At 40.3% G+C, this 24895-nt stretch overlaps 1 protein-coding gene across 1 annotated transcript in view; it reads left to right on the top strand.

Annotated features, from left to right (window-relative positions):
• The window catches only part of FAT4 (FAT atypical cadherin 4), a gene marked incomplete at its 5' end in the record, with an annotated part of 123536 nt that overhangs the window by 43204 nt on the left and 55437 nt on the right, over positions 1-24895 (top strand). Inside the window, 3 exons of the mRNA XM_083861768.1 lie at positions 19034-19165; positions 21909-22170; positions 23818-24168. Of these exons, the coding sequence (XP_083717894.1) occupies positions 19034-19165; positions 21909-22170; positions 23818-24168 (745 nt within the window). The remainder of the gene's footprint in view (positions 1-19033; positions 19166-21908; positions 22171-23817; positions 24169-24895) is intronic.

Here is a 24895-nt window from a genome sequence, read left to right as displayed (position 1 = left end):
TGTGATCTCCTGAGAAACTTGCTGAAAAGTAACAGATCTCTTTCCTTCTCCCAGGATCCCATAATCATAAGCCATCAGAAATAGCATCCCCGTGCTGCACAGACCCACTTGATTCCTGTGTGCTCAACCACTGTAAACCTAGGGGCCAGTTAGTTTGTGGGATTGATTTGATTATTACTTATTGAGTATTTCCACCTCGTGGAACAGCAGATTGTTTAATTTGACACGAGTTCCAACTTTTGCCATATTGCAAATGCACACACCTGGGGAAACACCTTTTAACTTTCAGATTCCAAGCCAAGTGTAATAATTGGCATGTTGGCCTGAGAGGAAAAAGCTGAATCCATGTATCTCCTATCTCACTGATTCTCTGTTGTTTCTTTGATTTAAAGAAAGATTGCAGGAACAGAAACTAATGCAAACTCTGTTGTCTCTTGAGAAATACATTAATCTTATCTTCAGACTGGTTGTATGAACACATTTTACTCCGGTGGGCTCAGCCTACTGGACAGCACTTGGTCAAATGGTGAGGAAACGTTCAGTATTTGCTAGCAGGGATCACAATTCAGTATTCTACCTTCTGTAAACTCAGATTTAGAATGTACTGTCCAGACTGCCTCTGCCTCAAGGAGTTTGCAATACAAATAAAATCAGAACAGAGTGCACTGAGGAAACCGGAAAGGAAATACCTAAGATTGGGGGGGAAAAAAAATCTTCAACTTACTATTGTTGACTCATATTTCTGGCTATTATATTAAATATAAAATGAGATGAGAGCAGAAACAATACCTGGAAACTTCACGATGTCCAAGAGTAGGAGAAATCTCTCTGCACAGGGTTTTAGTATTATTAGATTGTTATAAGAGTCTATGACTTTGCAAGTTCTGTTGCCATAAGGATTGGCAGTGAAGCATAGTAAAGCAATAAAAGGGCAAGGCGGGGAGCCAAATACTTCTGTTTGTAATTGTGGTGGTGATGTGCAGAGCAGCAGGAAGAGCAAATCAAATGCATATGGTTTCTGCATGAAGGCCTGACTTTTCCTGATGATGGTGCTTAAGGTGGTGTTGGTACTCTCCTGTCCCTGAATAAAGGCTTGTACTGGGTATCATTTAAAAGGGATTGGCAGGAAAGTGTCCTGCACATCATGTATGATGCTGAGCTGCAGCCTGAAGCTTCACTTTGGTTATCCTGTTTTCTCACTGAGGTCTCTGCCAGGTGTTACCAACCACTGCCAGTCACTGTTCACCTAAACTGCTTCCTCAACAGAAGGAGCAGGTTAGGAGGAACCCACACATTTTCCAGCACAGAGGCAGGACCTCATGTGCCTTCAGTGTTCCTGGCAGTGACTTCTCCTGCTTCTTCCTAGACTCTCTTTCCTCCCAGCACTGCAGCATTTCCTCCTAGGTGCTGACCCATGTCTGTTTTATTATTGTGTAAGTCCTTTGGTTTTTAGACAGTTTATTACCTTGCTTTTTGTGCTTTAAGGCTATTACAATGTAATTTCTCCCCATCTTTATTTTCGAGACTGAATCTCATCTCTTTCAATATCCATTTGTGGGTCATGTTCAATGACTGTAGTCATCATTGCTCCTCTTTTCCAAGTATTTTCCCTTGGTTCCACACAGTTACTGGAATCCTGCACTGGAATTTGGTGCAGGGGTGGTAGCTAAGGTGAGCTTGTGAGCAGCAGAACAGAAGGCTTTTTCCCCATGCCATGTGCATGGCACTCCTGGTCCATGCTGTGCATGTTCTTGCCTATCCTACATCTGGGGCATGCCACTGACCTGTGTTCAGATGGGAAGACGCCCTCTCACAGAGAGATGTGACATCTGTGGCTCTTCCCCTGTGGCAAGTGTTTGCTGCAGGAAATTAGGTCTGTTGTGCACAGTTGGCTGGATTTTATCCCCTTGCTGTCTCCTAGGTGCCTGTGAACCCTTTCCTTGGCTGTCCAGGTGGTTTCTCTCTCCTTTTGTGTTCCTCTAGGAGAGAGAAAAAAAGCGTGCGCAAAACCTTCTGCTAATGGCTTTGGAATGAGCAGGTAATTCTTCCTCCTTTCCTCCCTCCCTTCTCCATGAGGAGTGATCAAGGCATGGAGCACAACGCTGGGACGTAGCTGCCCTCCAGAAGGGACGTATTAAACAGCTCATATCTCCCCTGTCAGGAGCCTGGGTTGGAAGGTTGCTTGTAAAACATCAGAACATATTGACTGCGCCTCGCCCACAGTGCTGCCTTGCCTGCTCAGGAAGGATATTGCACAGAAGAGCAATAAAAGAATTGAGAAGACTGCAGGTACAGAATAAAGTCAGTGAGGAAAGCCTGTGGGAGGTTAGTTAATTTTTCAGTGGTTAGAAGACAGATGCTTTCCTAGTTTGCCTACTTAGATACAGAGAGAGAGAGAGAGATATTAATGGCAGGGGCATCAAAGTAGCACGGTTAAGGAAAGTAATTCTAGGCTCTTCATAAATTAATCATATTTAATTCATACTTTTATGTCAATAAACCCATAATCAGGGTAACTCAACCCATTTCTAACTGTGCAGCCACAAACAATGGAAGAGACCCAACAAGTGGGTAATATTATTGGCATATATTAGCACGTGGAAGTTGCACCCCAAACAAATGTGTGTGTAACCACTGCCTCAGTAGGATAGGAAAGCACAGATAGACCAAATTGCACATCTGAGAAAATGTTTGGACCTCTTCCACTTGGTTCTTGTGTATTTGGCAGAACTGAGACTGAAACAGAGATAAAAACCTTGTTTGCCAGGCCTGGAATGATCTCAGTGGACACTTGGGAGAGGGAGCAGCCATTCCCAGAGGATGCAGCTCTGCGCAGTGTTGGCAGCAGAAAATAAAGACCTGGTCTCTATTAAATATCAACATTTTTTAACCTTGTGTTTAAAATCATCTTCCTGAGACTTTTTGTAGGTTTTGAGGATATTCAGTAGCTTTGAGCTTTGAGGTATGTCCCATTTTGAATTCCCATTGAAATGACTCTCTTGTCCTTCTCTCCTACTGAGATCCCCTGGAAGCTGGTCAAGGCTTCCTCTGAACTAAATATTAGTGTGACACCTTCAGAAACCTTCTTCCCGAAATATCAGGGAGGGTTAATGCTGACAGCTCTCTTTGTTTTTTAAAATGTGGTGCTTTGCTTGTCCTGACCATTTTGTTTTGAGGAGATTTTTTACTAAAATACATTTAACAGAACATTTTTATTAAAGTCTTTGTGTGTAAAAACACAATTGCTAGACAATGAATTATTATGATGAAGCCTCTCCCATGGAGATTATTCCTTCTGCTAATTCCTGGAAGGCAGCTCTTCAGTTTCACACAAACCTTTTTGTGTTTGAAAACATAACCCCACACACATACTTTTAAAACTGAGCTTTTCTCCAGTGGATCATTAGCTTAGTCACATCACTGTGTTCAGCTCCACTATGTGAATTTAATGTTTTGAGTGGTTTTTTTGTTTGGTTTTTTTTTTTTTTTTTTTTGTTTTTTTTTTTTCCCCTTGGCATGAAGTTTTGAGATGATATCTGGTCATGGGTTTAAGGTTATTGTTGACAGTGCTGAGCAGCTGTACACAAGCAGATGCAAAGGCTTAAGAGCAGATGCCACAATTACAGAATTACAGATGTACTCATTAATTTGTGTGTTTAGATTTACCTATTTCTTTCTTTTATTTTTTTCTCCCTCTTTTTAAATGGTATTCTGTAAGTGCCAAGTGCATTTTCCAAAAGTGTCTGCTGGGGATTGCTCACTCTAAAACACAGCCTTATATATACACAATGAAATTTAAGGCTGTATCTGGTAGTAAATGCAGTAATAAGCTGATTTTTTTTTTCTCCTGTATAAGTTATCTAGGTTACTGGAGCATTTGGCACTCAGCAAGCTTTAAGCTGGCCCTGTGTCAAATGAGACACAACATTCGTTGCTGTGGCGGTGCCTGAGCTGTGTAAATAAGCTGCTTTTTTAGGCCCACAAGAAGAAAAACACATCAACTGGAATGGTTAGTCACCTTTCCTCGGTCACATCTGAGAGAAACAAGATGGTATCGTGGCCATTGTGCCGAGTTACACAACTCAGAGGGGCATGTGGTGAGAGTAGCATAAATCTTTTCAGTCGGCATTATTCTGTTGCATGGTTGCTGTTTTCTGTTTTGTAGCAGATGACTCACATCATGGACCATTTTCTGGCATAGTCAGTAGGATTTACAGCAGCAGGTTTTTTTTTTTGATGTAAGTTAATTATGAGTTCAATACCAGGAAATAAGCTCAAGTTTAGAAGAATACAAAAAAAAAAAAAAAAAACACAACCCAAAACCCCCTCATTCTTCTCTTTCTGTGTAGTCTGATGCTATTATTTGTCAAACTGGTTATCAAGTATGTGGTGTAATTGAGTTAGTCTTAATAAGATGCATACATGAATGTACCCAAAAACCAGAAGAGCTTAGCTGTCCTTGTACATAAATTAGAAAATTTGATGAGCTGCAATGGTACAAGTGTGGTACAGGAAGCTTGATTAGAAACTATTGTTGAGGTCAATGACTGTATAGTATAAAAATCAGTGCAGAATTTGATGCTCTTTGTTGTTTTGTGATGATTTTATTAGTTCAGCAATGTATTTATGATGTTGTAGCTGTGTATTAAATCAAAGAGCCACAAATACTGATGATCCTGATTTGCAGCACACTTTCTAAACTTGCAAAGTACAAAGTTAATAAAAAAGCAACATATACTAAGCCCAAGATCTGAAAGTTTAGTGTTCATTGCGCTTGTGCTGCAACACAGTGAATAAATACGATTTTGAAGCTACTTGCATATTTTTAATGACCTTTTGTGCAAATAAAGTAGTGATAGTGTACTTTGTAAGCTGTTTTTTAATGCTGACATCTGTGATGTTTTACCGGGGGCTGCTAGAAACATAGGAAAAGACTTTTATCTGACATAATGGAAAAATGGAAAAAAGATATCTTCATCAGTGTCAAACTACTTCAGGTCTACTTAGAAAGTTGTTTTGGGAGTCCTGGTTGCATTTCTGCTGGTTGTTAGGCATTCATTCATCAGCCTGAAAAATAAGAAATGGATTGAGGCAGTAGGTAGAGATTTACTAAGTGGTGTCTCCTGTGTATGGGAACGTCCAGGAGACCTGGAGACCCCAAAACACTGAAGGGATGTCAGGGCATTTGGGCACATTCAGGGTCACTTCTGCTTGGTTTTGCCCCTCCAATCTCTGCTGTTGATCTGGGCTTGCAAAGTCATATTGGGAGGCTCATTCTGCTTTGTAAGGTTTTTTTGGTTAGATTTTTTTTTATTATTTTGCTTTTGCTTGTTTTTCTGTAAGGGCTGAGATGGGAGAAGCTGTGGAGCAGACAGAGGGTATGATTATCAAAGACCTCAATTGTCTTGCTCTCTGAAGTCAGCAGGCTGTGGGGGAAATGAAAGGGGCTTTTGCTCCGCCTGGTTCCCACTGGTTCTGTGCATCAGACCCAGTTTGCAGTGAGGGCTTTGTGGGCAGGATGGATTCGGGGAGGAGAAGTGGCTCTGTAGCTCAGACAGCCCCACAACAAGGCCCTTTGGAGCTGCTCTTCCATCCAAGCATAACACTGACACCAAGCCCAGAGAAATAAAAGGATTCCCTGTGCTTTTGTTGCCCTGTACACCAGGATGGAGGAGCAGGATATGAAATTAATAACACAGAGTAGTTTCGGTTGGAAGGGGCCATAAAGGTCATGGGCAGGGACATCTTCCAGTGGACCAGATTGCCCAAAGCCCTGGCCATCCAACCTGGCCTTGGATGCTTCCAGAGCTGGGACATCCACAGCTTCTCTGGGCACCCTGTGCCAGGGGCTCTCCACCTTCACAGCAGAGTTTCTTTTCTATAGCATTTATTAATACAAGGCAGCCTGTAGGTTCTGGCAGTCTAGACAGAACCATAATGTTTCTTCTGGCTTTTCTCACTAATTTTCACAGATTTGAGGGGTTTTGCACTGCTGCACAAAGAGGTTTCAATTAACCCTTCTAACTTGCTTGTATTGTAGGCTCATTTTATTCACTCAGCTGTATATATGGGCAAAGAAAGGCATTAACCTTGCTGGAGTGTCTTGGGATTTATTTTGGGGTAACAGTAAACAAAATTCCAGCTATCAGTTAGCATTGTCACGAATATTTCCCCTTCATCTTTTTTACTGTTGTTATTTTAACCTGAATTACTGTACTCATAACTTTCTCCCTGAAGCATATTGCTGTACAAATGTACAGCATTTTGCACACCATCTCATGTCAGGGAATTGCCATGGCCTGGTTGGAGGGCATCTGTGACTTCAAGAAGAACAAAAGCTGCTGGGTGTTATTTGATGATGCCTACGTAAGAAACAGGTTTGGAAGAACGCACAGTTAATAGTTGTCAGAAGATGTGTTAAATACACCAGCAATTCCTCATTTTGAACAATAGCTTCTTTTGAGACAGAATATGCCATGCCAGCAAATGCCACACAGCAGGGGATGTGTTAGGAATTCATAAACCATAAAGGAAAGGTAAATAACAGCTTCTGCTTTTCTGTACTATGGTTTGGTCATAGAAAAGACCAAAGGAGCTCAGTTTACATGTGCTTTTTGGGGGCTGAGATTTCTTGCAAGTGGCTTCATTCCTCCCTTTGTGGTTAGTGACCGTATAACCTTTGGATAATGTCACATTCTGACTGGAAGTAAGGAGTAATGCGGGCTTAGGATGGCAGCCAGATCTGCTGTGAACTGCACTGTACCAATCCTATCACCTTATATTTCTGTCCCTCATTCTTCCCCTTTGGAAGACACATACCATAATATTTTATTACTGCAAAGATGCCTTTAACCATGTTGGAGAAAGTCTGCTAGGAGTTTGTAGAAGGCAGCTATTGATAAATGCAGAAATTAATTATTATTAATTTCTCACAAATGCTGATATTTCAAGCAATATGGTTCTAGATGGATGTGGGTATTTTCAGCTATAGAATTTTTTAAACAGAAATCTGCATCCTCTACTTCCTATGACATTGCTTGTAAGAGAAACAAATCCCTGATGTCTTTGGGGCATAATGCTGTCCCTGTTGCCCTATCACCAGCTGTTCATTATGAAATTATGTTGGTAATTATGTTGTTGTCACCATTAACGCGATGAACTAGCGGAGGCATTTGAGTTGTTGCCATTTTTTTAAATATTAAGAAGTCTTTGCCTGCCTTATTTTCCTTCTTTCAACTGCTTGATGACTTTCTCAGAAAGCATTCAAATTTATTATGCTTGTACCTAGAAAATACTTTTTTTTTTACAGGAAAGTTTTGCTTTGCCATTCTTATGTGATGTGCTTAGGAAAATAAAATAAGGTGTGTTACACCTTATAGAGGGATCAAACCAGGCTGAGATTTAGGAATCTTGCGGGGGGAAGGCGAATGGTGCAAAAAACCAGGAAACAAAACCCCTCAGCATTGTTTTTTTAGACCTCTCCATGATGCCCAGGTTTGTTGCTGTAATTTTCTTACAAAGAGTTAATGTGAGACTTTCTTTGGGTTTTTTTTTGTATTAAATTTTGCCAACTCTGTTTTTGTTTTCCTACCCTATAATATAATATAATATAATATAATCATTTAACTGTAAGCCATTCAAATTTTGTCCTCAAAATACTTTTTCTTTTTTCTCAATTGTCTATAAAACTATTGAAATGCTTCAATTGTGAGCATACAAATGAATGATCATCCTCTAATCTGTTCCACATGGAGAATGGGCCAGTTTGTACATTCAGTACACAGCATTCCTTAATTCAGTTAAAACCAGAAAGACTGAGACTGTTGCAACCTACAAGATCTTTAGAAAAAATGTACTTAAAAAAAAATAATTTCCCATGCCACATCATAGAAACCCTATTGGAGGCACAAATCAAAGGAAGTAAAACAAGGGGAAAACACAAAAGAAATAGAGCTTAGGTTCAATCTTCAAAAGACAGAATTATATCTTTTAGTTGTGTATTTAGGAGTTCTTGAACTCTGTGAAGAATTTCTGAATCTTCTATGGTTACACTTGAACATTTATTCTGATTTTTTTTTTTTTTTCTCTGTTCCTCAGAAGGGAACATACATTTTAAATATCCAGAGACTTGTAGAAATGACCAGTAGTGGTGAACTTCGAAAGGATCAAAGACCTGGCACGATCAGGATAATAACTGAAAAACCCAAGTACTATAATAGCTGAGTCACCTCAGTGGGGACACCAGACAGGGACCCGAGCATAAAAAAGTTCTTTGGTTTCTCCTATGCTTGAAATACCATGGGAACCATTCTCTTGTGGTGTATCTGCTTCCTGCCACACTGAAATTAAGATATGCCAGTGGATTTCTTTCTTTCTTTTTCCCCTTTAAAGGTTTACTAAGATTATCAGAACTCAAAGTTTTTCGCTTGATTGAAGGGAGGCTTTGGTTTCTTACAATTGTCAGCTGCTGGTGATATTTTTGACCCAGTAGTCAGGGCTTGCTTAGGACTGTCCACAATAAAACCAAATCAGTGAGAGATTGGCTGTGGTGCAAAGTCAGGAGGTTGAGGGAATGAGATGTAATATAGGAATATGTCAGGATCTGGGCTATTAAAAGTTCTCATTATTGATTGTAGCAGCCAGAGAGCTTAGCTTCATAGTTTGATGTAAGTTCTCCATCTAGTGAAGATGTAGTGGATATTTAGGAACCAATAAAAGTCAAATCTCTGAATTTATGCTCAAATAAAACACTCCATATTCTTTATTAAGGAAGATGACTGTAAGAATCCCACATAAGCACACTGTTCCAGCCATTGTAGCTATTTCTGTGAAACTCTGGGGTTTTTTTTACTTGATTTTTCTTCAGTGCACAAGGTCATGTGCATATTTACAGATATGGTAAAATGATGTGTTTCAAAAGGAGAGGGTTTTTTAAAAGATCTTTTAATAAGTCTTTAATGCTTGATTTTCTAAATTTGCTGTGTCAAATCCAAAGTCCCAACAGCTGAGTAAGAAAATTCAAAAGGTAGGTGAGGGAAAAAAAAGTCATTGTCTAACATGAAGAATTCTTCAGATGGAGTTTCAGCCATCTTTCACATTCCTGGGCCAAAAGAAATGTGTTATTCAGCTATTTAGAATATTTCTGGAGATGAAAGTTTGTAGTTATACACAAATTGGAATCTTCATGGTTTGATAAAGGACTAATATAGAGGTTTTTATTCAGCTTCGAGAAGGACTTTATTGCAAAACCTCATCACCAGAAACAGCAATATCTTCAAGAAGTGATAATGTAAACATGTTGCATCTAACTAGGCAGAAAAAACAGGTTGTGGAGGCAGGTGTAGGAGTTGGTTTAATACACAGTGCATCAGTCTACTGTTACCATGTAGGACTTCCTTAATAATTGTACTGAAGGTTCCTTTGCCATGGTGGACCAAAAAGATAACTGGGGAGAGATATGCCTGAAGATGCAGCTGCCTAAATAAACATTCTGATGTATGGGAGGAAAGTGAGGGCTGGTGTGCCCAGTGAGTTGAAGTTCTTGACCCTGCCATCGTATCCTTGATGGTCAGCTGGCTCTGCTGAGGGTAGCCACATGAAAAGGTCCATCTGTGGCCACAGAAAACAGCCTTTCTGGCCTCCAGTGGCCTGTGGCCACAGGGAAGGGACACCAGATGTGGAGCTGCTGCACAAGCCTGCAGTCTGCAAAAGAGGAGTATGGTGAGGATGGCATTTCGCTGAAATTCGTAGGAGGATGCAGAAATATTTGGCATTTCTAGCCCTGACAGTTCCTTGCTGGCAGCCTGTTGATGCTGTGGGGGAAAAAACCCTGTAGGCATTTCTATAAAATGACCGTGTACTTCTAAATGTGAAACTAGAGAGTAACACATTGGCCTTGTGTGTTTTATTGGCCAAAGTCTATTTAGATTTTTAGGGAGATTCCTCTCAGAGAGGTGCCACATATGAAGCCCTCGTAACTGCAAAGCATCAGCCAGCATTCAGTCCTGGATCTTTAATTGCTTTGCACTCACAGAAAAGGATCTGTGCTTTGCTTAGTGTCTGTAGCAGTGCTTTTTCTGCCATGGCTCTGGGTAAAGAGGTTTTCTTTTGCTGTTTGGGCAGCCTTCAGTGATGGGACGGATTTATCACATTGTCCTGATGACTGCATGTGTCTTAAATGTCACACCTGTAAGTTTAATTAGGTGATTTATTTAATTTAGAGGTGTGACATTCCCATTCTTGGACTTCTAATGCTTATATTTTCTGACTTTATCCTTTTTTTTTAATTTCATTTTTTTTTCTGGCACGGACTGAAATGTTCTTACCGATTCAATCCGCTTCTTATTACATGGCAGTAGACCTCATTTAATTAAATGCAAAGTTATAAACCAAATGGTCCCCAAATGCTTTAAGAAAAAAAAAAATCCAGAAAAAAAAAAAAAAAAGCCCAACTCACTAGCAAGTGTTTGCCAAGTGTTTGTGTTGGTTTGGCAGGTATTTGGAATTGAGTTTGTGACCAGAGGTGGTACTAGATGCAGAAGAAGTAATGTCTTTATGAGAAATTCACCTTTTTTTTTTTTTTTTTTTTTTTTTTTCCTGGGGAAATGCTGTAGGGCCATGTGTGTGTGCATATCCAGCATCCACGAAAGGGATGGGTGAGTGGAGAAGTTTTCCTTGGTCCTCAGTGCCAGCCCAGCTCTACCATGGTGCCACTGGATTGCAGTTTCTGGGCTGACCTGAGAGAGCTCAAAGTAACTCATGCCTACAAGCAATCTGTTTTTAAACCTGTATGAATATTCACTGAGCTATACATGTTACTCTTTAACCAGCATTGACAAAATAACCTGTATTTCATTACGGTTCTGGTGGAAAAATAACTGCTTGTGGCATTCCTTATCAGTTTGATCCCTTGTACCAATTTGATGTTTATCTCTTATTGGCTGTGAAGTTGGATCATATTGGGTTTCCCATGTTTATGATCCTGTATGTTTTGATGTGTGTTTTAAAGTCGACGTGCTGTTACTTTGTTAAAGTAGCCAAAGTTTGAGTAGTGCTTTCCCTAATCCAGTTTTAATTCCCTCTGCTGCACGTGAGACCGTGTCTCTTTTGAGGGAGCAGAAAATGATGTAGTGCTTAAATTACCTTAAAATACTGATTTCAGAAAGAATGAGAATTTTAGCATTGCTTGCTTTTGCCTTTAGGAAAACTTTTTTTTTAAATCTTCTGGCTTAGCAATGTCAATGTCCTGTCCTGGCTGGTGGCCTTCTGCTGGGACAGGATTGTTTCTTTTCACCGTCTTTCATCTGGACTTTGGCAAAAAAAAATTAGATGTAGCCACAGTAGGTAACGCATTTCCAGACAATGCCTTATTGTCTGCACAGGCTGGAGGCAGAGACCTTGCATACTACTTAGACTCAAGATTAAATTACCAACCTTTTGGGCATTTTTATGTAAAATGCTCTTTATTATGGTTTTCTCATAGCTAAAGCATGAGTCACTTGCAAGCCATAATAGATTTTGGCCATGCTGCATGATGAAGTGTTTCTGGATGCAGTGAAACATTTAATCAAGACTCCAGGCAGTGCAACTCCCAGTGGTCACCTTAACAGATAGGAAAAAAAAACAACAAGGGAGAGAAAATGAAACAATTTACAGCACTAGGATCAATATTTCTTAGAGACAACAGAAGGAAGTAGCTTCTTTTTGAATTTTAAATGATGATGAAAGCAGATTTACTTATGATTCAGACTAGGTATAAGGAAGAAATTTTTCATGATGAGGGTGGTGAAACACTGGCACAGGTTGCCCAGACAGGTGGTGGATGTCCCAAACCTGGGAACATTCAGTACCAGGTTGGATGAGGCTCTGAGAAACCTGATCTAGGGGAAAGTGGCCCTGCTCATTGTAGAGAGCCTGGACTAGATAATCTTTAAGGGTCCTTTCTAGCCCAAATTATTCTATGATTATTCTGATAATGTCAGTTAAATCACAGTGGCTTTGATCACTCTGATCTCCCAGCATTTTATAGCAATGCTTTATAAAAGGGTCTCAGTTGAAAAACATCCCATCACCCTACTGAACTTTACGTAATACGATATTTACTCCAGGAAGGTTCTGCAGTGTTAAAATACTGGAGTTGGAGCCCACAGATTAAAATTACCTGGGAAATTCCAGCACTACATATTAATCTTAATAACATTTATAAGGATCCATGAATGTTTGTTTAAAGCAAAATGTGTTTCCAAAGTGCATTGAGCCTAAGTTTCCAAACAATTTCTAGGCTGGTAATTCCTGGTTCTGTGAGATAAAAGGAAATATTTCTGTAGTCCCTATTCTAAAATACTGTTGTCTTGTACAGGGTTGATGTTTTATTTGCTTTGGGGCAACTGAAGTGGGCAGTGGTGGGGCCTAGGACAACTTTCACATCCTGTCTTTCATTAAGCTTGACCTCAGACATCAGAATGAAGTCTTTTAAACCTGACTTTTCAATTTGTCTTTTTTTCCCCAAACAGTGCCTTTTTAGCATCTTTCCCCCACTTTTTCTCCCCAGCTGCAATGTTCCCCCTGTTAATAGTGGGATTCTTAGCAACATTACATTTCTATTTAACAGGTTTGCTGGCCTGCAGCACAATAGACTAATGTGATTTTTATTGTGCTAGCGTGCGCTGGGATTGTTTGCCTCCTGGAAAATGGGATATTCAGATGCCTTATTCAGCCTCAGCTATTGACTTGTCCCAAGATATTTTCTTTATAAATTGGCTTTCCATCTTGTTGTGAGAATTGTAAATGTGCATGATCCATAGTTCATGTTTTTCACCTTCCTGAGCTCTGCTATTACTGGGTATTCAAGTAATTTCAAAGCAGAAGTGTTTATTTTTTTACCCTCAAACTTACTGTTTCCCAGTGATTTAGAGCAAAGTGGGAAACTGGTTCAAGATGGGCTATGGGGTTATATATATATATGTATATATATATATACACACACACATTTATGTAAAATTCTATTTCTCTTAAGGAGGATTTTTCTTCTCTTTTCCCTGAAAATGTATTTCCAGAAATTCATTGTACTCTGATCCTTTCTCTCCCCATTCCCTTGCCTCTCCAGTTTGGAGGAAGCACCCATGCACTGGTCCCCAGGCACTGAGTGTAACCACAACTCCACTGGTGTGAGTGGCCAATAATCTGATTACTCACTTCAATTAAAAAAAGGAATCTACCCATGCATGTGTATTATCCATGATTAGGGAGTGATTGTTTGCTGGATGAAGAAGAAGGCTGAAGTGATGAAGGCAAGTAAAAAAAAGACTAGTGTTGGCCAAGTCCTTCAGTGAATTACATGGATGGGGTGAATTAATAGTTGTATTCTTTCCTTTTATCATCATGAATGATATTTACCAAGGGAGGGGGAAATAAAATCCTTTCAATTTTACTCAGTTCAAATTGATAATGTGCTGCCCTGGTCTCCAGCAAAGAAGAAAACCCTCCCTAATTTTGTTTTAAGATGAAGGGTCATCCAATGACTTGGGCATAAACAAAAGTCTTCAGGGTGATTTGTGGCAATGCTGCTCGTTGATTGTTGGATGGTATCTCCTGAGAGAGGCAGTGAACATCATAGCAGCAAGCAAAGGGGAGGAGAATGACTCAACACTGCATAACTGGAAAGAAAAGCTGCTGCCTCTGCACTCTGTTTGATCTTTAATCAAATAGTTGTAGTGTTTGAAGAGGTATCAAGCGCGTGAGGCCTCTGGGAGTTCCTCCCTTCTCAGATCCTGTTCTATCTATAGATCTCTGATCCAGAGTGTGCCATGGATAGCGTGGCTCCAAGCAAGAATTGCTCTTCTGGGGCTCCCAGGGAAAATTGCTGCTGCCACGTGAGCTCATTCATGTTTCCTGTGTCATCTTTTTTCCTCTTCTCATTGTCATTGGGTAGGTGAAAGGACTTCAGGAAACTGTTCTGTCTGTAAACCTTCCTGACCTTGGAATAAAAGAAAAACTAAATGTTAATAACAGTAGTAAAACAGAAGGATAGGGTCTGGCCAAGTGAGCCCATTGGTTTATGGAAGGTGTTAGAATTGGTTAGAATTTGGCACATTGCCCTGCAGGGTGATGTTTTTGTTTTACATACCTTTGTAGCTCATAAACCCAGTCACTAAAATAATTTCTTTTTCCAGAATAAAATTCTCATTTTAAGCTTTTTATGTTGAGCGTGGAACTTGTCTAGCCTGTTCAGTAATAGCTACCTGGGGTGCTTTTTGAAGTGGAATTGGTGTTTTTGCTCTAAGAAGTGAAACTTTCATCTTTTAGCAGCTGTTTCTTAATTCAACAAATTATTTTGAATAAGCTTAAGAATAGTTTATACCCTAAATGCTTTAATAGGTCTGTGTCCTTTAAAAAATTGAGGTCTTGGTATGATTCCTGTATCTATTAACAGCTGAGGTTTATCTGAATTGAGAAAAAACTATTTTTCCATCATCTGCATTCAGAGTAAATTGAGGCAGAACTGTTTGAGGTGAGTGCTGCCCTGCCTCAATCTGTTCTGAATTTGTTTAGGGAGGGAAAAAAAAACAACAAAAACCACCACAAGAGGCTAATTTGTGCAGCAAATAAGAATCCTAACAAGATCAAGGCAATTAATACTTCCTCTGCTTTGAAAATGTCAGTGACAACAGGCTGCAGCAATCAGATTGCCACAGATGAGGATGGGCTGGCCATCTGTAACTGTGGCAGGGGCAGGACATTGTTGTGAGAATGTTATTAAGCCTGTGAAGGAGAAATTTGATTCATGCACAGGGATATTTGTGGTGTTGTTTAGCTTTCTATATTGCTGATCTCTGTGGTCTGTTGTATGCCTCTGGTTTTGCATCTTAGCTTGAGTCAAACGCAAAACAAGCACACAAACAAAACTAATAAAAAACCCACCCAAAGATGGTTTGCAGAGAGATTGAGATGTAAAATTACTGTGTTTATTTTACAAGGGTTGGTAAATAAACCATGTGTATTTGTCTGAAGAACAAGCTCTGAGAGAAGGCTTTGATTTTTCAGTCTTTTTTTTCTAGATGTATTAAATGTGTGAAGGAAAAGCACTGTGCCAGGATTTGTACGAAAGTAGAGTGATTTTGTGGAGATTTTACATGCATGTGGATTGATCAAAGCTTTCTGATTTTTTTCATCAAGACAAGACAATATTTTCTTGAATCTTGAACCTATTAATGTGAATTTTATTAATATGAATCTATCAATTTTCCATCACAGTCTTAATATATTTAGGAGAGTCTGTAACTATTTGTGTTCTCGTGGCTCCTGCAGAAATTCAAGGCTGTTCAGAGGAGCAAAGCCCCCATCAGTGACTGGACCACTGGAGTGGGCAAGTTAGAGCATAAAAAAAGGTGCAAAGACACTATACTCAACTTTTTTTGCTGTTTCTGTGTTTTATTATATTTGAGTCCTCTGAGTGGCAGTAAGAACATTTGAGTCCTGTATTAAAGTTGCTGTTGATACAAATAGGAATCTAGGATTTGTTAGATGGAAAGCTGCCGAAATTTTTGTTGCATAGTGCAGTACTTTGAGTGCTGTGAGGTGACTGGTTTGTATCTGCCTTTGCATCCTTCATTTGCACTGAATGACAAGTTTGAGGTCAGGGAAGAGTATTCCTCATTTTGGATAGATTTGGAGAAGAAGGGTAGCAATTAGCACTTTCCATGTAGCCTGGGCATGTGTTCTTCCTACAGTTGCACAGGTATTGGCATATAATGGTTCCTTGATTCCAAGGCTTGGATAAATCCCTTCAGCTCCCTTGTTTTCTATCCCGTGGTGTATTTGAGGTTTCGAGGCCTTTGGTTTCCTAGATACTTATTCTTGTACTTGCTGCTGTCCCTGGTGAGTGGTTTATTTATCATTTATTTATCATTATTATTATTTTAAATTTTAAATTTTCTCACCAGTGTGAGCTGGGAGAACAGCAGGTGGTCTATAGGACCTTGTGAATGTGTCTGCTGTGGTGCAAAGAGCTGGGGACACCACCATGACCCCCTTGTCTTGCCTTCCTTAAGTCCAGGGCAGAATTACACTTGATTTTTAATTGGCAGCATATAATAGGTATCAAACCTTGTATTTCCTAAAGTGGCACACATTGATATCTTTATGCTAATGCAAAGTGGGATTAGACAGATAGAAGCAGTTGGTTGGGAAGAGCTTTATCTGAGATCTTTGATTGAAGCTTTGTGGATTTTTTTTTTTTTTCCAGTAAAGATATGACAAGATACACTGCAGTCTTACAGTGCCCTGTGGCAATGGAACACTTTGTCGTTTCAGTTCTCCAGTGGGCTTCTGCTTCATGTCAGAATTTAGGGAATAATTTCAAAGTGAAATTAATTTGTGAGCTCCTGGACATTCATTTTACATCCAATCTAATTCAGGATGTACGAGATCCTCTTCTTAAATGAAATGTAACAGACTCTTGTTTGGGGAAAAGGTGATGTTTTTTCTCAAAGCTTTCTCACAGATGTCTTAGACCAGGCTGAATGGGTCCTGAGCATCCTGGTCTAGTGAGTGGCATCCCTGTCCCTGGCAGGGTGGGTGGAACTATATCATCTTTTAGGTCCCTTCCACCCCACACCATTCTGTGATTACTTCAGTGAAATTTCTGCAAATGAATGCATCCAAGGATCTTACTCCCCGGGTCTGCAGTTCTGTTTTTAAGCTGAAGTAGTAAATTCTAGCAGAAGTAAAAAATATAGTTTTAGACCAGATGCTAATTAGACTTAGCTAATGGTGAATTATGAAGCAGTACATGTTATCTAAGTCCTGTGGATAAGTAATAAATCATGGTTTAAACTCTCTTTTAAAATATTATGTTCTTTTTAAAAAAATTCTCATCCTTACTTGAGAATTTCTTATTTTTCCATCATCTAAAGCATGTCTTCAGTATAAAATACAGTTTCTTTGTTTACTTGTGAACTGATTTTTCAGAATAAAATTACCTCTTTTATTCTTCTTTTTTTTTCCCCTTCTCCAGAATCTGAGACTTTATAATTAACTTATTTGTCCCCCAATCCTTAGCCAAGTGTATCCTTGGATCCTCACTATTTTACATTATTCAAGCTGTAGGTGATGCACAGCTCCTACCCCAAACCGCCCAGAAGTTGTCACATATTTTTCATATGATTTGTACAGAGGGTAATCTCTCATCATGAAAATGAGTTCTGATGGTGAAATGTCACCCACAGTTGAAACATTAGCTGTGAATGACATCTCTGTAGGAATAAATGAATTGCAGAGCTGTGCAGCTGCTTTACCTTGAAACCCTGTCTGGGGAAATGCTGCCCTTTGGGGAGGAAGGCGGGAAGAATGTGTGCTGTGCCAGTTTATGGGCAAGGAGAGCTGGCAAAATCCACCATCTGTCATTTCTACCACATCCCTCCCATTTCTGTGATCAGTTGTCACCCAGTCTCCTTGAAAACCAACCTAGGCTGGTTTTTTCTCCAAAAGTTTGTGCCTGGTGAGGTGGTTATCAGTCACTGCTTGTGATGCTCTGCTCAGCACTCCTTGTGCTTCTGCTGCCAAGGATATAAATTTAATGATAAAACCTTCTGGGCTGATCTGTCTTAGGCTCTGAATTGTTTTGTGTACCATTTTTGAATGGCCAAAGAGATTAAATGAGGGATAAATAAATAATGGCCTTTTGTTAAAGACCCCTTACTTGTCTCCACTTCCAGCTCATATAGCTGTTATATTAATATTACACTAATATTAGTATAACATTTCCTCTGTGTTTGGGATCATCTTGGTGATTCAAGTCAGAACAGCTTGGCAATTGGTGGTCCCTATGAAAACAGAACAGAGAAGAAAATGTTATGACAGGAGACTAGAAACAATAGAAATCGTAGGCTTTGGATCCCCAGAAATGTCTGTGTTGGTTATATCCAGAGCAGCCCAATCCATATATTTTCAACTGAGTGTATGGAGAATCCATGGATAAGGATAAGAATCTTTGTGGATAAGGGCCTAGCAGATACTGTAATGTAAATTATATTTTGTCTGTAAATCCATGTGCCTTCTGTAAGTCATCTACACCTTTGCCTTTTACCTTTCTCGGTTCCCTGGTTCTTTCTGCTGCTTGTTTTCTCCTTAGGGGGTCTTCAGAGTTTGGTGAATGTTCAATATTTTGGGTCCAAAACCATACCTTTTTTTTTTACATGATAAATATAAACCAGCTGTTTCTTCTTCTTCTATTTTGGAATATTACGTTCCAGACCCAGCAACAAGAGAAAAACGTAGCTCCACGTCTTTTTGAATTAGCATCAGCAGGGCAGCAATTGTTTTTATGAAAAACTAGGGATAAAGATCACAAAACAACCTTTCAGGAACTATCATTCTTATTTGGAAAGGCATGCAAATATGGCATGTGAAAAGAACGTTTCTGGATTTTTGGATAGGCAAGGAGAGTAGATGCTGGTGGGTGCTCCTAAAGCAACATTTATGTTTGCAATTAGAGGAGAGTTTTGAGAGAGAGAGAGAGAGAGAGAGAAATGCAGATTATTTGTTATAAAATATATTAAGTGCAAGGATATTTTTTCCACCTCTCGGAATGGAGAGTTGCCAATATATAAACATTTCAGGGAGAATTTTACACCACCTCATCTTTATGTCAGGCAGCATTTAATGGTTGAACGATCTCCTACCCCGGCACTTGGCACTTATTCTCCAGGGGCTGACTTTGAGGATTACAATGACAGTCTATCAGTGGATCTTTTCCAATATAAACTAGACTGGGGCCATTTAAAATCAGTTGCTATCAACAAGTCAAATTAACTTTATTTGTGTTAGAGGTTTTCCTAGGAGTATTTTATAACAACGTGGAATTTTAATATCCGGACGGGCTTTTCCTATTGTTGGTGTGATTTGGGAATGTGCTAATTCATGTGATTAGGAGCAATTTACCTGATTTCTTTCAGAATTATGTTATTAGTAACTTTCAGGTCCAATCATTGTCCAGTGCTCACTCATTTTTTTTTCCTATTCCTGCTTTTTACAGGTAGAAATAACACTTCAGGATATCAATGACAACCCACCAGTATTCCCCACAGACATGCTTGATCTGACTGTAGAGGAGAACATAGGAGATGGATCTAAAATACTCCAGCTGACAGCCATGGATGCTGATGAGGTAGGAGCATGATTTCAGTTCTGAATGTTGGTGCTAAAAGTGCCATTCTGGACATGTCTTTACCTGTCTTCTTCATCCCTTTGTGTGAGCTTGGCCTTAGGAATCATGGCAGTGATTCACAAAGTTCTGTCCAGTATTGTGGAGGTCTAAACTAACTTTGAAACCAAGATGTTGTAGTTGAGCTCAGTTCCAAGGTGGGCAATAAAATTAATCTGAGACAAGCCTCGGAGAACAAGAGAAATTCTGATAATGCCTGCTTTCCCTTTGACTGGGCCTAACAAAGATCAATATTGTCCCTTCCAAAAGAAGGTTCCATTTGACCAAAAAGAGGGGAAAAGAAATAATGATAAAATGTGTGCTCTGTACATGAATCTGCTTGCAAAATAATTTTGCCCTCTTAGATTCATTACTGTGAGAATGCTGTGACTAGGGTGCTATGAAGGAACTACCATGTTACTGATATATATTCATCTGTTTTAGAAACTTAAGTTTTTAAAATGTTAATCATGTTATTTTGTTTACTTGAACTGTTGCTTTCCATGAGGAAAATAACTAAGTCAATATAATAATACAAAAAGTTTGTGTTGTCATTAAAATACAGTTACACTTGACAACAACAAGCAGTTCTTGCTTTCAAATAATAGGGCAGTTCAACCTCCTCGAGAGAATTTTATTCCTGGGCTTTTTTGTGTTAGCTTGGTTAGTCTTCCTGTGATTGTTAATTGGTGTACTTAATCTTACTACTACAGAGGAAGCAATGGGAACCCCCTGGGAATGGTGCAAATGTAATTGTAAATATTTTGGTTTCCCTTTATTTTCCAGTAGTAGCCTGATACACAGACAAAACACAGGATTTTGGAAAGGTGCACTTCTGTAACAAAAATTCTAGCTGCTTGTCTTTCTTTCAGGAAGCAGTAAATACTGAACTACCACTCTGTGGTGTGGTATGGCAAGTATATCTAAGATTATAGCAGCATCTTATGTTCCAGCCTCTTTTTAACCATTCCTGAACTGCACTTAATCTATTACCCATTCTGAAGCACTCCATCCAGTGGGAAAGTGATTTGTTACCTCAGAGAGAAATCAGTCAGTGTTTTTATCAAAATGAATAATTTCAATTTCCCCACCAGAACATTTGTAACTCAAACTCTTTGCAAAGAGCCCAAGTTTTCCTAGCAATGCACAGCTTACGGCCAAGATACCTTTTTATTCCCCCTTTCTTTTTGAGGGCACAGTATAAACCAGTATCAAACATGACTGTAGTTTTAGCTGCACTGTGTTAGAAGGACTCTGGCTGCTCAAACACTGGGTGAAGAATGTGCTCTCCTCTGCAATTCTCCTGAGATGTGATGGCTGAGCCACACAATTGGAGGAAAGTGTGTGACATCTCCTAGGCACACCTGAGCACACAGATGAAGCACTGCACGCAGCTCTGCAGGGCTGGGCACCTGCAGAAGCCTGTTTTCTTTCTAAATGTCCTTTTATCAGTTAGCTCAGTCTGACTCTTTGAAACAACACCCCAGAAGGAAAGTTTGGCACTGGGCACACTGGTAAGGTCAGGTAACTAATGCTTGTCTCTCCGCTCACAAATACAGGCAGGTGTTTATCTCTATTAATTTGCTTTTTTAGGCAGAAGTATTTGAAACAGCCATAGAACTTCCTTCTGCCAGATCTCTTTCATCTGCTGTTCATAGCAGAAGTGCAGCTGGCATGTCAGCAGCAGGTTTCGGCTGGGAAACCCAAGCTCTGGTCTGGCACCAGAGGAGGGCACAGTAAATGTCTGCTTGCATTTCCAGGCACCATCAGTATGCAGGGTTTAGGCACTGCATCTGATGTTAGAGGCTACCAAACCTTAAGTATCCTCAAGCCTGTCTTGGAAAAAGAAGTACATGACATTTTTCTATGTAACATTACTTTTCTTTAATTTTTCCTTTCAACCAAAATGCTCAAAGTCCACATGAATATTTTTGTTTGTTTGTTTGTTTGTTTGTTTGTTTGTTTTTCCCCCCCGAGAATAAATGAAATTTTTTGACCCAAAAGCAAATGCTTTTGACTTGTAGCACAACCCGGGAGATCAGAACTGTGATTTTAATGATGTGTGATTTGTCACGTTGGGGTTTTTTGTTTACATGGATAAATATATTTCCATGCAGAAACTGACCTTTGAGGGGCTGCTGCAAGCACAACCTCCATGAGTTTCTGCTGGGCACGAGCTGTGGCCCTTGCCATGCCTGGTGGCTGCAAGCACTGCCACATCACTGCCCCAGGTCCCCCCTGCTTCCACGCCTCCCTCCCTGCCTCTCCTGCTCCCTCCATCCCATCTCCAGAGGGCAAGAAAGGCAGAGCTGATCCCACTGGCAGGGATTTAATTTAACCTTCAAAGATAAAACAAGAATAAACATTGATCCCTATTAAGATGTCACACTGCTTGGTGGTGCTGGTTTGAAACTAGAACAGGTAGCGGAGTTTTTTGGTATTGATTGGATTAAATCCTTTTATGAAGAGTGGAGCACAAAGTATCTGGGTAACCTCATCATTTCACATCCCATAAATAAAAACTGTGTGTGTGTGTCTGTACTGTGGGAGTGAAGCAGGCACTGGGCAGGAAAGCTGTTTATTAAAGGAAACTGCTCTGAAAAATAATCTCCAAGCGCACTTACTGGAACGATCCTCGTCTTACTGCAAGTTATGATGTGGTTTTCCTGGCAAATGATGCCATTTGACCGCTTCTGTTTTTACTCAGGGAGCCAATGCCCTGGTGACTTACACCATTATCAGTGGAGCAGATGATAGCTTCCACATTGACCCCGAGTCTGGGGAGCTGATAGCCACCAAGCGCCTGGACCGGGAGCGCCGCTCCAAGTATTCCCTGCTGGTCCGGGCTGATGATGGACTGCAGTCCTCAGACATGAGGATAAACATCACTGTCAGTGACGTCAACGACCACATCCCCAAGTTCTCCAAGCCAGTGTACTCCTTTGACATCCCAGAAGATGCCACTCCAGGTAAACAGGACGTGGAAATACGGCCTCTCAAGTGGTTGTTTTCTTCGTTTAAAGATGGTTTTGTATGCAAGGGTGTTTTGACGTTTAAAAGGGTGTTGTAAACTAAAAAGTATTTAGATCAAAAAATTTTCTAATACTGTGCTCTATTCCATGTCTCCAGGTGAGAAATGAATCATACTTCTAAGATTTTGTACAGGTTGCTAGTACAAAATCACTATCTGCCAGTAGTATCTTAGAAACTTGTTCTAAAACATGAATAAACCAAGGAGACGTTAATGACGTGGTGATAGCTGTCAAGCTTTTATTTGGGTTTTCATAAGCATGGGAGTCTCAGTTTGGGAGAACTAAGGTTATAATCCCCATGCCTCCAACTTTTTTGCACTCTGCCCCACGGTCCCTGTCCCAAAATTTGGTGGTGTTTTGCATTAAAGGATCACAGTGCAATCAGCTGTGCCTCAGGAATCTGATCTGGAAGTAATTGAGATGTCTGTATAGCACAGATCCCCAGCCATGCTCATTTCTCTCAGAGCCTTGAGTCTCGGTCTGTTTCAGCAGGAATAACCCTGGAAAAGGCAAGCCTAATTGTCTCCACATTAAAATGAGACTTCTCTCATTAATCGTTTATGGGGTGTACATTAGTGCCTTATACCCAGCTCAGCCGTGATGGATGCTGAAGGAACAAATAGGCTGATTTTGTATTAAAGTACTGCATCTTCTCCTGCTCTGCTCTCCAGCAGTCTCACCCAGAGGGGAAGGACCATGAGGTTCTCCTTTCAGGGTTCCACTTTCTATCCCAGAGAGTAATCCTTGTTCTCCTTGCAGTTAAAGAATTGTTAAAGTTTCAGGTAATCAAATGGGTGTGAAAGATCCCAGCATATCCAGCTGGATTAAAGGGGGTTACAGCACTCCTCTTTGTTCTGATGATATAAGCAGTTTTTATTATCACATTGCTTAAAAGTAGTTAACTGGGCTGCATGTAGTTCATCTGGTTCCAGGGAAAGGAAACTTAATGACTTATTTTCTTGGAAATGAGCTGATCCTAATTATAATTAATGTTCAAAATACTAAAAAGTGACACCTGATTTCCAAACTCTAGTCAGATAGGTCAGTCATGCAAGGGCAGCTATGCAGAAATGAAAACACTGGCACAAATTCACAGGGCGTTGAATTTCAGAAAACAGCAAAGAACAGACCCCTATAAGGTTTCCAGTTTTCTAACCACAGTTACCCTGCAAAGGCACTGCTTCAAAAAGAGAGCTGGGTTATGCGGTTTGTACTCACATATTGGTTTCTGCATTTGGAAAGAAATATGTAGAAGGTTCCAGAACTTATGATTGTCTGCGGCAAAGAGAGGGTCCTTTGAGTCATAGGAAGACAATACCTAGCAGGAGAAAAGGTATTTTTGCCCCTGTTGATATCTAATCTGCAGAAAGATAAAAAACATTCCTGGGACATTTCTTATGGTGCTTGAGTAAAAGCAAGAATATGATGTCCCTTCAAGCTTTGAGAAACCTTTCGCAATAGTTATTCAGACAATGGTGAGGCTTGAGTTCCTTTTGGAGGGCACCTCTCACCTATGGATCTGCTTGAGGAGGAGCAGCTGCCTGTTTCCAGTGCCTGATGGTGCTCTGCTGCTGTGCCCTGCAGGTTCCTTGGTAGCCGCCATTCTTGCCACCGATGACGATTCGGGCATCAACGGGGAGATCACGTACACCATAAGTGAGGATGATGAAGAGGGAATCTTCTTCCTCAATCCTGTCACCGGGGTCTTCAACCTAACCCGGGCCCTGGACTATGAAGCACAGCAGTATTATATCCTCACAGTCTGTGCTGAGGATGGGGGAGGCCAGGCCACAGCCATCAGGGTGTACTTCAACATCCTGGACGTCAACGACAACCCGCCCGTGTTCGGCATGGCCTCCTACAGCTCTTCCCTGATGGAAAACCTGCCCCCAGGATCCACTATCCTCAACTTCAGCGTCACCGACGCTGACGACGGTAGGAGTTCCCTCACCTTCTGTGTCTCTGATCCCAAACCTGTGTTTCGCCTTAGGAACGTGTGAGAAGACTTAGATGTTATCTGCAGTCATCCTAAATGTGCTGTAGCTTTTAAGTCTGTTGTGAAGACAGTTGTCATCTACGAGGTGTTGATAGTGAAGGTTAAAAAGCATATTGAAAGAGGCCTTAGGAAAATTTCCCATTGAAATAAGCTTTAATATTGGGATTTATTTGTGGCATCTAGAGGGTGTTAATGTATTGAGTGTAAAAGGTACAGTTTTTATAGCTTGCTTAACCATTTTGGCATACAGTTTGTGCGCAAGCAAGAATAATTACAGAATATGACCATAAAACACATAAACAACATTCCATCATGTACCGCATTTTCTGAAGTGTCCACAGACGTTACTCAGTGTGACTTAGTGCAAAATTCTTCATACCACTAACAGTGACTTTACAGGTGAAGGTTATTTTTGTGACATGTTGAGAAACCTTGTGTCCCTTCAACTTGACAGGGGCTCAGCGGAGCCCATGGAAGTGTCTCACACTGGAATGTGCTTCAAATACAAAGCACCTATGTGCTTTGAGGAATCCCTGTTTGTGCACCTAAGTTGACTGAAACTATCGAGATTGCTCAGTAAAGCAGTTTTTTCCTCAGGGAATGCTGAGTTGTTGGACTCCAGCATTTTTGTGGGGAGATAAATTTTGCGCTGATGGATGGAACTTT

Source organism: Zosterops lateralis (genome assembly GCF_965231275.1).
Source record: "Zosterops lateralis genome assembly, chromosome: 5".
In the NCBI taxonomy this organism is placed as follows: Eukaryota; Metazoa; Chordata; class Aves; order Passeriformes; family Zosteropidae; genus Zosterops; species Zosterops lateralis.
Note: the sequence above shows the minus strand (reverse complement) of the source record. Positions and strands in the feature narration are given on the sequence as shown.